Genomic DNA, 13,126 nt, shown 5'->3' on the forward strand with positions numbered 1-13,126 from the left:
ATTTTTAAGGAGGCATAATTAATAAATATTATAACACATGGACTGGTTATACTACGTAGTCATATTCTAATACCTTCATATTTTGTATTCTTGCATTTAAGAGCAAAATGGAATTGGGCACATTATTGTTTGCTTAATATTCGCTCAAAACCTTACCAATGTGATTACAAAAAACAAAAAACAAAAAATCTTACCAGTTTGACTGCCAAGAAAACCAAAAAAGTTACCAATTTTTAAAGGAAAATGCCGTACTTTTTTTTTTTTTTGGTTGCTAAATTTAGTGAAATGGATGAGGAAACTCACTTACGAATACTCATGGGAACTTGAACTCAGGATCAATCCAACTCAAACCCCTTCATATTTAGAATATTGCAAGCTAACGTTGTGAGGTGACAATAATGAAACATAATTGATCTTGTAACAAAATAATTGAACAAAAATACCATTTACAGTTGCAAATGCACTGATTAGTCTAGACTAGAGGTATGCACTTCATCTTTTGGAACAAAATTTATTTTTGACACAAGAAGTTTGGATCCCAAAACATAATAAAATTAAACACCCTCATATATTATTCTACTTGCAATTCAATTCATGTCATGATGAGCTCACAAGTTTGATCTGTCCATCTTTATTTGCATAAATGTCAGAAAGATTCACCATAAAAGTTCCTCTGTCATCTGTCCATGCAGAAATAGATGGATCATAAATGGCTGGGCCCACCGTCTTCACAAAAATGTACCCATTCACACGTGTCAACCATACCTTAGCCATAAGCATTACTTATCAGCAGCATGGGCCTTTTGTCCCCAAGCAAGCACAGCTTTTAATTTGAACCCCAAAAAAAAAAAAAAGCCAAGAAAAAATAAATTAAATAAAAATTGCAAATTGTGACCCTTTGGGGTGGTCATTTTATCATGGGTTGCTCCCCCACACCTACACCATTTATTTGTGAGGGTGTTCCAAATCATCACCTAACTCAGCAGCAGCATTGCACCTAGCCAACAACAAGAAGAAACAAACAGGCCCTACTAGAATTTAAAGCTGTGTATATTTTCTTTTTTTTTTTTCTTTTTTTTTTTTTTTTTTTTTTTTTTCCTTTTGGGTGCAGATGAGAGAAAAGTTGTATATTCCGAACACAAGCTCATGGGGCATTTCCCTACCACCCTAGCTGTGTTTCAGATAAGTAGCCCTCATAGGAAACAAATAGTATGCCATAATAGAGTGGTACATAATTCCCAGTACTTGTAATCTAGTAGTACTGTCATGTATCTTAAGATTCTCACGGCTCTATGTGAGATTTCAGTACTGAATTTCATGCTCATATCATGGCCGTTGATGATCTCCGGGCTGTCGGAAAGAACAACCATGTTCGCAGGAGAAAGGTAGTAATGATAACAATACTCTTCGATCACTTTGTTTTGCCTCGACTTCAATTTAGCCATTGTGATTTTGTCAATTTGATCATTGTGTTTGAATTTGAGAAAAATAAAATGTCGTGACTAAAATTGAAATCGAGGCAAAACAGGAATGACTAAAGTTGACTTTTACCCTAAATTGGATTTTGAGAATGGTAATTCCTTATTAATTTGATCTGGAACATTACAAGATCAGAAACTTTAGACTATATGAAATTTGAAAAAGTAGTAAAATTTTAGATATGTTAATAACTTTTAGTCCTTTTTTCGGTTTTAGAATGTAAACTATACATTCAGAATCATTAACGAGTGTTATACTAAACTCTTGAAGTCAAAATAATTGACGTGAACAAATATATCAAATGACAATATATGAACTTACAATATATCTAAACCTCATCACTCCGATGTCATTTGAATTAGGACATGCCAATTGAGTGATAGGACTCATGGTGACAAATCGTTCATGTGAATGGGCTGCCGACACTTTCTCATTGTGCCGTGTTTGGAGAACACAGGCGAATTCTTGTGTTCGAATCCCCTCCAGAATATCGCTTATGTAAGAAAAAACTAAAAAGTCAAAATAGAAGAAAATAAATGAATAAAGCGCAGCTCCTCTCTTTCTGTCATCCTCATCCTACCCTCGAGCAAAGCCTTCGGATTGTCGTGAACTTGAGAGAAAAAGAGGCGGTGGTGGTCCGGCAATGATGCCGATGCCATTGACGGCTGGCTGTTGTGTGACTGCGAATTTGTTGTGGTGGGGTGGGGGGTGAGATTATTTTTCTTTCTAATTAAAGCCATTTGTAGGCAAAAAATAAAGCGCATCTTCAGGTACCAATAAAATTCCCCATATACAGCACTTGAAACACAAACCGCCGAAAGATATGAAAACTTCAAATCAGGCCAGGCCAAAAAAGAACAAGTACTGCATGCTTGCCATGTTGCTAATGATGAATCGCCATGCCACCTATTCACACAAAATCTCACCCAAAAATAATAATAATAATAATAATCTCACCCATATATCTCAAGGCTAATTAGGTTGGACACGCAAATATTGTACGATATTTATGCAGAAAATAAAATTAACTCACTGAAAAACAAAAAATAAAGAAACAAAAAAAATAAAATCTCTTAAAGAATCCCAAATCCATACATCACATTCCTGTTCTCTAACTTCCTCTCCAACTTACAAAACAAACATCACAAAACAAAACACAGTAATCAACAACAATGCTTAAAATTTCCAAACAATAACATCAAAAGCAATAATAATTTACGCCCAATCCCGTACATATATGTACGTATATATATACGGCTGGTGCAACATATATACACTTGCAGATGGATGGATTGATCGATCACCATCTTTTTATTCTGTGGCAGTGGCACATAATATAAATCATCAGAGCGCCATGTCTGTCAGATCAGAGTCTTCCTTTACATCAAGAGCTCATTAACCCATCCAAGATCAGGGTCTGAGGAGCCAGATCCAGACCCTCCTCCTCCATTGATCATCTCATCATTAATATTGTTGAGCTTGTAATAATTGTCATCAAAACCCAACAAACTGCTTTTTCTCGATGAGCTATTTTCATCCCCATCCGAAAAATTAATCCCACGTCGTCCAAACGGCCTGCTTGGACTTGGAGTAGACGGCGAAAGAATAAACTGTTGTTGCTGATCAAGATCATCAGTGGAATTGAATGAAACATCAACCCACCGCGGCGCATTTGGGTTAATAGGTGAAGCAGCAGCAGCTTCACTGAATTTCACGGCTTCCAAAGAGCTCATCAGCTCAGCTAGCACATCCTTGTAGCTCATCATTCCGCCCGTGCTTGCATGCATCTGATCCAACCCCAACCCCAACCCGCTACAGCGAGACATAACCGGTGAATTATGAAACCCGTTCACCGACGAGCAGTGGTTACCTGCTGGCGACAGAGGTGGCGACAAATGGGACATACCCAACAGAGTAGAAGTTGGAGACGACGTCGTCACGGCAGAGTGACAGAAGAGACAGCAGTGCTTGTTCGAGCCCGGCGAGCCCACAGAGTTGCTCAGGTGGCCGTACTTCTTCTTGGGAGTGGGAGAGAGCGCGGCCGCCGTATGATCTGCCGAAGATTGAACTGGCAAAACCCGTAGCTGACGTGGCGTGTGTGCAAAGAAGCACACCTTTCTCTTGCACTGCTTCCCGTCTTTGCAAGCCTCGGTTCTGTACCTGGCCGGGTGGAGCCAACACTCGAACACTCCGTGCGCGAACTCGCAGCTGTCGCCGCGGCTGCACGACCCACGGCGGTAGTCCGCGCACACGGTGCCCGAATAGTGGTAGCGGCGAGGATCCCTGCGGCGGGCCTTCTCGCCTGGGTGGGCGAAGGGGCAGTCGGTCCAGTCGTGGCTGCGGCTGCGGGTGCAGCGGCGGACCTTGAACTCGAACATGCGGAAGTGGTCGGAAGAGTTAGCGTCGTCTTCATCGGAGTCGTCAGCTGCGGCGTTGTAGGGGAGGAACTTGCGGAGGAGGGCCTCGTCGGCGGTGGAGAAGCGGGGGGAGTACATGTCAGGAGAGGAGGAGGGGAAGTCTTGGGTTTGGGTGAGGCGGGTGAGGAGCTTTCTGGGTGGGATGTCAATGGTGGTGTTGTGGAGAGACTTCTTGGATGAGAGGAGCTGGTGGGAAGGGTGGAACTTGTGCTGCTGCTCAGCGCACACACTAGTCATATAATGAGGTTGGGTGTGCAAATTATATTCCAGGAAATAGCAGATCAGAAAGAGAGAGATATTTGGGTGTGCAGAGCGATAATGAAGGTGGTGGTGGTGGTGGTGTTGATGAAGAGGGGAACAAGGTGGGTTATATAGGTGTTTTGAGGTTGAGGGAGAGAATTTTAGTGAGAGAGAGAGAGAGATGATGATGACAAGGATGGAGAAAGGAGGGGCATGGGATGGGCAGAGAGATACGTGGCTGCATAGCATTTGGGATCAGCATGCAAAATGGGGTATGTGGCAGCTTCACAGTTCACTTGGCACGCAATAGTTTGGCTATGTGTTTCCTCATTGGGACATCCTCCATCGTTTTTCTTCTTCTTTTTCTTTTTTATTTTGTTTTGTTTTGTTTTGTTTTTTCAAGAAGACGTCATCATTTAATTTATATCTCAGAAGAAAAAGAGAGAAAAAAAAAAAAGAAGAGGGTTTTTGGATTTTGTTTGGGTAACGTTGGGATTGGAGGGCTACACCTTACGCGTACTAATAAAATACATGGTCATATATATCACCAATCTCTGTGTAGGGATTTTTCACTCTAACCTTTTCTTAAATCTTTTGACCCAAAAAAAAAACAAAAAAACTTTTTCTTAAATTTGTCATTTCCGTTTTGGGTTACCGACTTCCATGATCGACATAAAAAGGTTCTAAATTCCTTCTACAGGGTCGGACGTCCAATTGGGTAATTTCTAAAATAAGTTTTTAGTTTGGGTCAACTAAGTTATTTACACTAACACTCTCTCATATATATTTTTAACTTTTTTCACAAAACTTCTTATTGTTTCGTAAATTACACGTACACCATTTGAGGATTCAAATTATTTTCAAAAAACTAATTTTCATTGATTGTTCATCAAAAACTTGATTTCATTTTTAAAAAAAGTTAATTACATTTTTGTCATTGAGGTTTGGCTTGAATTCAAATTTGATCATCGTATGTGCAGTAGTTAACATATTCATTCCAATGCCTCAATTTCGTCAGTTTGTTTAATTAAAAAATATTTAATATTTAGTTAAAGAACAAAAAACTTAAATATTTAAAAAAAACAACATCAATCATAGCCGCCTGTCCACTGCCAACGAGGCCTGACCCCCATCCCCACCCAACCACAATTGCAAGACCACCATCAGCCACCATTTTTCTACTGCACTGGCATCACCACCATCCTTCCCACCACAGAATGAGTATTAGCCACAATCCTTTTGAAAGCTTTGACAATCTGACATAGAACATCAAAATAAAACTTTTACAGAAATTGAAAATCTCAACCAACATTCTAGTGGGATTGAACTTGCCCACCCATTGCCCAAAATCATCAAAATAAAAAACTGAAACAAGTCTCATACCAAACACATACTATTCGAGTAAATATCCACACGGGGGAATATTCGTGGGTTGATTTTTCACCCTTTCAGATTCCTTCTCTCTCCTCTTCCTCTATCCCTGCGAAAAAGATTGGAGTAAATAGACCACAGTCGGGGAGTGTTGGCCAAAGGCCATCCGATGCATAAGTCAGTTAGATGATCTTGAGAAAGATACGAAAATAACATAGAAGGTCAAAGTTTTCTCTACAATACAAGAGAACTGGGTGGTCGGAGCCGTGTGTGAGGGTGGCCAGAGCTATGAGGGAGAGAGGAGAGAGTGGCGTGAGAGAGAGGAGTTTCTAGGGCCAAAATTGGATTACCTCATATGTGTGATGTAGCCGTGTATTTATAGTGCTCTTGGCTTCTAAGGTTTAAAGAATAATCCTACTTAATTAGGATTATTCTTACCCAAAAATAGGAGATTATAATTAATCAAGGAGATTTGTTGGAAATCTCATCCTTGATTTAGCCATATTCCCATCTTAAATCAATTACAATTTCCCTAATTAAATAGGATTTAATTAGGGTAACTAATTGACCTAGGGAATTTTCCTTTTCCACATGTCACCTACTCATTGGTTTCATAAATATATGCTCCATCAAATGTCCCCCAGCTTCTGCATGGCGCGTATGTGGCAGGGAAATACAAGGCTACTCTTCGGGCTTTCCAACTGCGTTTGGGCTTTTGACTTTTTCGTGGAGTTGGGCTCTCAATTGGAATAGGCTTGTGATTCCTTCTTGACATAGGATGCCTAACCATTATAAATACAAGGCTTATCTTCACTCCTCTTCAAATTGCAAACTTGTCTTCCTCTACTTTCTAGCTTGTGAGAAAGATCTTGGAGGAGTGTACTACTTGTCGAGGAGAGAAGTTGCCATGCACACCAAGGTTGGTCACACTTGGTTTTTGTATTTTTATTTATTTATTCTTTGCGGCGAGGATTGGCTAACCTTGGTCGACTGGTTGTCGTCGTGATACGGTGGCTAAAGTGACGCGTCCAGTAGTGGCGGTGGCTGCTAGCAGCACTGGGTGCTGTCGTCGCAATTTTTTCTTTTCCTCAGCGTGGGCCAACTAGCCTGCGCTTGTGTCTGCTGATTGTTGTCGCAGTGCGTCTCCCTTTTTTTTTTGTTTTTTTGTTTTTTTTCCTTGCTATGCTAGAGCTTGGGCCGCGTGTCTCCTTCTCTTTTTTCTCCAACTGCAAATTATGGTTTTAACTTTTGAATTAATTTGTGAAGGCTAAGGCAAGATTGATAGAAGGTTTGCCTGAGGATGAGCTAACTGCTCGAGCTAACTGCCTGAGGATTGTGAAGGCTATGCTCGAGCTAACTGCCTGAGGATGAGGCAAGATTGATAGAAGGTTTGCCTGGAGATTGTGGTTTTTCCAGTTTTTGTGGCTGGCAAGCTGTTTGTTCTGCCGGAGGAGGTACTTCTGGTTTTTTTCCTTTTTTGGCAGAACTGGTCTCTGGAAGTACCTGTGTGTTGTCCCTATTCTTGAGCAAAGTGCAGTATTGCCTTTGAACCCTTCTCTTTTGAGTTCTGGTTAGCTCCAGAGTTGGTCTACCACTCTTTTCGACAGAATACCATCTGCCTTCTATGATAGTTGCCAAGGGTTTTTCATCCCCGGGCATCTTGATTGATATTTCGTTCTTGGGCTGCTCTGACATTCTTCTATTGTGCTGAGCAAACCTAAGATAGTCATTCTGCTTGGCTCTATCTTGAGATAGACCCGGAACTGGGCCTTGTGGATGGCATGACGTCCCAATCCTGTCAAAAACACAAGGTGCGGGCTGATTCTGCCTATCCAAAACTACCTCTAACTCAGTCTCACACTTGCACTTGCTGCAAAGCACTACTCCAGCCGAGATAGTTGCTTTTGGCCTCTGACTAGTTTCCCTTATGACTTTTCTGCCTCTGCTGGAGCTGGCTTCTGTCGCTGGTTTACTTTTCTTCTGTCCCGGCCAATTTAAGTTGACTATGTTGACTTATGGCTGAGGAAAAGGATCTGTTGTAACTGATGGAGGTTTCTCCGCCAGTTTCAGCCTTCCTGCTGTTATTCCTTCATGTATGACATCGCTGAAAACGACACAACTATTGGTAGAATGATTCTAAGAATTGTGCCACCTGCAATACTGCCTGCCCTTGAGCTCTTCTGGCTTGGGCATCCTGTGGGGTGTCTCTATTGCTTTCTGTAGCAACATCTCATCAAATAAAGCATCCACCTTGGTTAGATCAAAAGAATAAACCTTGTTCTATGTTGGTTTGTTTGGAACAAATCCTCCTGTGAATGGTGGCGGCTTTTGGTCCTTCGGTGGCTTTGTAAGAGCCTTGCAGCTGATGGGATGTTTTAATTTTGCCATCTCTGCTACTGCAATTTCTCTTTCCTCCGAGCCTTCTGCATCTTCTTCTGATTCTACTTCAATAATATGTATTGAAGAAGAAGGTGACTTGTAATACGTGCCTTTGGAAGAGTTCCTCTTCTGTTGTTCTTCCCTAAGCAGCTCCTCATATTTAGATGCTTTATCTGCCAGTTCTGCCAAATCTCCAAACAACATTCCATCAAATCTTTTTCTCAAAAGGATTTTAAGGACAGCCTGAGCCATTTGGATGAAGTGCCTTTCTTGCATAGGGATCCGGCACTTTATTTTGAGCTTTCTGAACCTGGTTATGAAGTCTTGGGCAGGTTCATCTTCACTCTGTTTGAGGGCAGCAAGATTGCTGATGGTGACTTCTAGCTGAATCCTATAATAATAGTCATGAAAAACACTTTCCATCTGCTCCCAAATTTGAATAGAATTAGCTGGCAGACTGGTGTACCAGGTGAAAGCTTGTCCCAAGAGTGAATTCCCAAAAAGCCTTAGTTTTAACAGATGGTTATTTCTATGGCTATGCACTGGACAGAGAATCTGCCTATATGCTCAACTGATGAAGCATGGTGATCCTCTCAGTTGAACAAGGTGAAGTTTGGCACCTTGAAGCCTGATGATAGAGGTATTTGATCGATATAAGCCGGATATGGCTTTTTATAGGTAGGCCTCTCTCCTCTTCTGGCTTCAGGCTCCATCATCTCTCTGATCATTCTTTGTAATGCCCCCATGTCATTCAAAGCATTGACAGATGCTGATTTTGTCCCTGTTCTGGCTGGACGTGATCAATCCTGGGCTCTACTCTGTATGGCCTGGGCAGAGCTTCCTCACTGTGTTCTTCCTCTTCTTCTGGCTCTGGTTGATTTCTCTAGTTTTCCCCTGGCCTGTTCCTGTCATTGTTAGCAAAAACGTTGTTTCCCCTTCTGCCTCTTCTGCCTCTTGCAGGTGAAGGGAATAGATTGGGATCCATTCTTCTGGGTCTATAGGGCAACACAGCAGGTGGCTCAGGCAGAAGTGCAAAAGGTTGATCATGTGGGGCCACAGGTTGTGCAATAGGCTTAGGTTCTGGCTGATTCTGCTAGATCTGAACTGGTGCAGGGCCTTCTGTCTGGACTGGGGCCTCATGTTCTTGGACGGGAAGGGCTCCTCCGCTCTGTCCAGCCTGGATCTCTCCATGCCCTGGTATTCCAACTATTTGTGCAATGAGAGGGTTCTCCTGGTATGGCCATGCTAATCCTGGTGGAGGGCCATAAGGAAGGTCTAGCTGCTGGACTACAACATCCGGATCTGGAATTCTGGCCATGGCAGCCTCACGGTCCTTCCTGAACTGCCTATTAACCTGCCATTGCATCATGGCTGTCATGTTATTGAGAGTTTCCTAGCTCCTTTGCATTGTAACCTCTTGTCGGAATACAAATTCCTATATTTGATTCATCCTCCTGGAGCCGGTCCTGGAACGTCTGCTTCCGGTACTGCCGTGGGCGATTACCTGGTGTCACTTGCTTCTGACTCCAGACCTTCCCTGAGAGCTTCCTGATTTATCTCCATGGCGTGGTGTGGGTTCTGGCTAGAGCTTCCAATATCCATATACTTAGAAAATTTCTGTTGGAGTATGTATACTGAGAAGTCCCACTGGGCGTGCCAAATTGTTCACCCGTTTAGTTTTCACTCCTGTGATGGAAGGGTAAAGTTCCCCACTGCCTTGGAAACCATTGACTGGTCAAGAAGTCAGCTTTCTTTGGTGTGTGAGCGTGCCACTGTTAGTAATGAAAATCCTAACAGACTTCTTAAAAATGGATAACTTGCACCCCAAGTTCTGATTTCTAAACAAGTGATTGTGAATTTGGGTGAGGAATATCTCCCAAGTAAGTTCTTTTCCTGCCTCAGGCTGGTGAGGACTTTATAATTTATCACAGTATAAAATTGGTAGTTCTGGCTAGAATAGATGATAAGTGGACTGTTTTTAGGCAGAACTGCCTTTTACAAAATTAAGAAGGAAAAATCAACTCTAAAAAGACATAAAGATGTCTGGAATCCCACTTCTGCCTGGGTAGAAACTTCTGATCCGGGCTGGACCGAATACATTCATGCTGGACTGAGCTGTTAACAACTTCAATTGCTTAGCTTTAGCTGTAAATCGATACCAAAGTTCAATTTTGGCAGAGCTTTAATCTACTTCAAGCCTTGTGAGGCTTTTGAGCTGGCAGAACGGCGGTCTCTTCTGGCTAAGAGAGGCAGAAATGGCTGGATTTGAGGTTTACTGAGCTGGAACTGCACTATTGTACCTGTTCTGCTTGGTCAGGGCTCTCCATAAATTTGTTGAGGTTTTCATATTTGTGAAAACTCAAACTCTGCTTGTTTTGGCTTTTGCTGAACCAAATTTATAACGAGAGAAGTCTTGTTTTGAATGACTTTTCTCTAAGTCTGAGCTTTGAAAATTCTAGGAGAGAGAGAGAGAGAGAGAGAGCTTTTGATTGCTCCTGTTTGTTTGAAGGTTCTCCGTGATCAAGTGATCATTTTGAGTTTTTGCCTTTGGCTGATTTTTGGTTGTTTGTTTGATTGTCGTTTGCTCTGTTCACCTTCTTATATATTTATAAGAAATGCTTTGAAGTAAGATTTCTTTCTTTTAATAATGGGCGGCAAAAATTCTCAAAAGATCTTTCATTTTTTAAAATACAAAGAAAAAGGGGTTTTCTCAATTCTGGCAGATAAGTTCTCAACAGTCAATTCCTACGACAGTCACTTCCCTGTTGTTTTTTTGAAAGAGAACCTGACCCTTCTTTAATTCCCAACTGCCCTTGTGAGAGCTTAATCGTGATGGTCAGTTTGCTTCTCCAGTTTGAACAACTTCCTGTTCCCTATTTATCTTTTTAGAAAATACAGTATGCGTATCCCTTGAATGGTGGTGCCTTCTTTGGAGTAGAAACAATGTCTCTAAATATAAAAGGGTTTTTTTTCGATCTTCTGGTGGCAAAGATTTTAGAGACGTCCTTTCTTTTCGCCTGCCTCTGTCAACTCTTTATCAACCCAGTTGAAATTGTTGACTTTCCTAAATCAGAAAAAGAGATTCACGTGGGTCTGTTCCTTTTGGCTCCTTCCTCTCTTTTAATCATGCCCAACCCCTTTTGATTTTTCTGGAGCCATGGGCTGATTGCTTTTCTTTTCGAGGCCCAAGTTTATTTGCAGAGCCCAGACTGCTTGGGCCCTGTGGCTTTGTCTTTGTTGTTTTTGGGCTTGTTGGGCTGGGCGTGCCAAAATTAGGCCCAAACACATGTCATGTGCCACCGTGGTGCAGCCAATTCTTCATTGTTTTCTCCAATATTTGGCGCAATATGGACCCTTCAATCAAATTTTTGGGCGACATCCAACGGCCCTACCGCCCATCTCCTATGATCTAAGCCTTCCATTTTCTCCAAAATTTGTATTTCTTTCAATCCTAGCCCTTATGCCTCTCTTGCCTATAAATACCCCATTTCAACCATTTTTTCTACCCCCTTGGCCGGTGGCAAGTTTGAGAGCCTCTCTCTCCCAGCTTTGGTAAGTCTTCTTTTCTCTCTCTAGTTTCTATTTAATTTTATATATTTTAGTTTAAGTTGTTTTATTTAGTGCCCGTTTGACATTGCTTATTTGGGGTAATAAGTGATTTTTTAAAAATTTTGAGAAGCTCAACCCGTTTGGTAAACTGTGAGAAAATCACTTATTGTTAAAAATTGCTGTGAAAGAAAGCTATAAAAGAAAGCAGCTAATGAGGTGCTTTCATTTTCTGATTATGCAGGAATCAGTTTGAAGAGGCGCTGGGTTTAATGATTATGCAGCAATCATTTTCTGATTATGCATACAATCAATACCAACAACACTTTTAACAAAAATTTTACCAAATGCCAAACTGCTTTCTCTCATAGCTGATTTCTCTCACAGCAAATCTGACAGCGATTATTTTCACAGCACAGCAATGCCAAACTGGCTCTAAAACATAAAATTAAACTAATTTAATTTAATTAATTAAACAAACAAATAATTAAAACTAATTAACTAAAATAAACTATAATTAAAACTAAGAGCCAGTTTGGCATTGCTGTGCTGTGAAAATAATCGCTGTCAGATTTGCTGTGAGAGAAATCAGCTATGAGAGAAAGCAGTTTGGCATTTGGTAAAATTTTTGTTAAAAGTGTTGTTGGTATTGATTGTATGCATAATCAGAAAATGATTGCTGCATAATCATTAAACCCAGCGCCTCTTCAAACTGATTCCTGCATAATCAGAAAATGAAAGCACCTCATTAGCTGCTTTCTTTTATAGCTTTCTTTCACAGCAATTTTTAACAATAAGTGATTTTCTCACAGTTTACCAAACGGGTTGAGCTTCTCAAAATTTTTAAAAAATCACTTATTACCCCAAATAAGCAATGTCAAACGGGCGCGGCCAGTTTGGCATTGCTGTGCTGTAAAAATAATCGCTGTCAAATTTGCTGTGAGAGAAATCAGCTGTGAGAGAAAGCAGTTTGACGTTTGGTAAAATTTTTGTTAAAAGTGTTGTTGGTATTGATTTTATGCATAATCAGAATATGATTGCCGCATAATCATTAAACCCAGAACCTCTTCGAAACTGATTCCCGCATAATCAGAAAATGAAAGCACCTCATTAGCTGCTTTCCTTTATAGCTTTCTCTCACAGCAATTTTTAACAATAAGTGATTTTCTCAGAGTTTACCAAACGGGTTGGGCTTCTCAAATTTTTTTTAAAATCACTTATTACCCCAAATAAGCAATACCAAACGGGCACTTAGTCTAATTTATTGTTTTTGTTTAATTAATTATTTTAATTATTCCAAGAATAATTAATTGTTTAGTTAATTAATTTTGTAACTTCCTAATTATGTTTAACTAGTTTAATTTTGTAATTAATTATTATTTTTGACTTATTTAATGACTTTATTTCGTAATTAGAATTTATTTAATATTTATTTAATGTTGAATTATTATATTTAATTTCTGAAATTACTTAATATTTAGTAAATAGTTGTGTTTTATTATTTTAAATTAATTTTGGACTTTTGGAAAATAGTTTTAAATTTTCAAATTTTGTTTTAATTATTCAAAAATTATTTTGAACCTTCGAAAAATATTTTCAAGTACCAAACCAAATGCTAAAACTTTGGACCACCTCTAAAATTGTTCCTAACCTAATATGCGATTAGGGTTTTTGACATAACCCGACCTGGGGTT

At 40.2% G+C, this 13,126-nt stretch overlaps 1 protein-coding gene across 1 annotated transcript; it reads right to left on the reverse strand.

Moving 5' to 3' along the window:
• Positions 1 to 2,487: 2,487 nt before the first annotated feature.
• LOC117622827 (zinc finger CCCH domain-containing protein 2) lies at positions 2,488 to 4,218 on the reverse strand. Its single transcript, XM_034353605.1, has one exon. The coding sequence runs from the start codon at positions 4,131 to 4,133 to the stop codon at positions 2,859 to 2,861; it is 1,275 nt and encodes a 424-aa protein (XP_034209496.1). The 5' UTR covers positions 4,134 to 4,218; the 3' UTR covers positions 2,488 to 2,858.
• Between the last annotated feature and the right edge of the window lie 8,908 nt (positions 4,219 to 13,126).

This window comes from Prunus dulcis, chromosome 3 (genome assembly GCF_902201215.1).
Source record: "Prunus dulcis chromosome 3, ALMONDv2, whole genome shotgun sequence".
NCBI lineage: Eukaryota > Viridiplantae > Streptophyta > Magnoliopsida > Rosales > Rosaceae > Prunus > Prunus dulcis.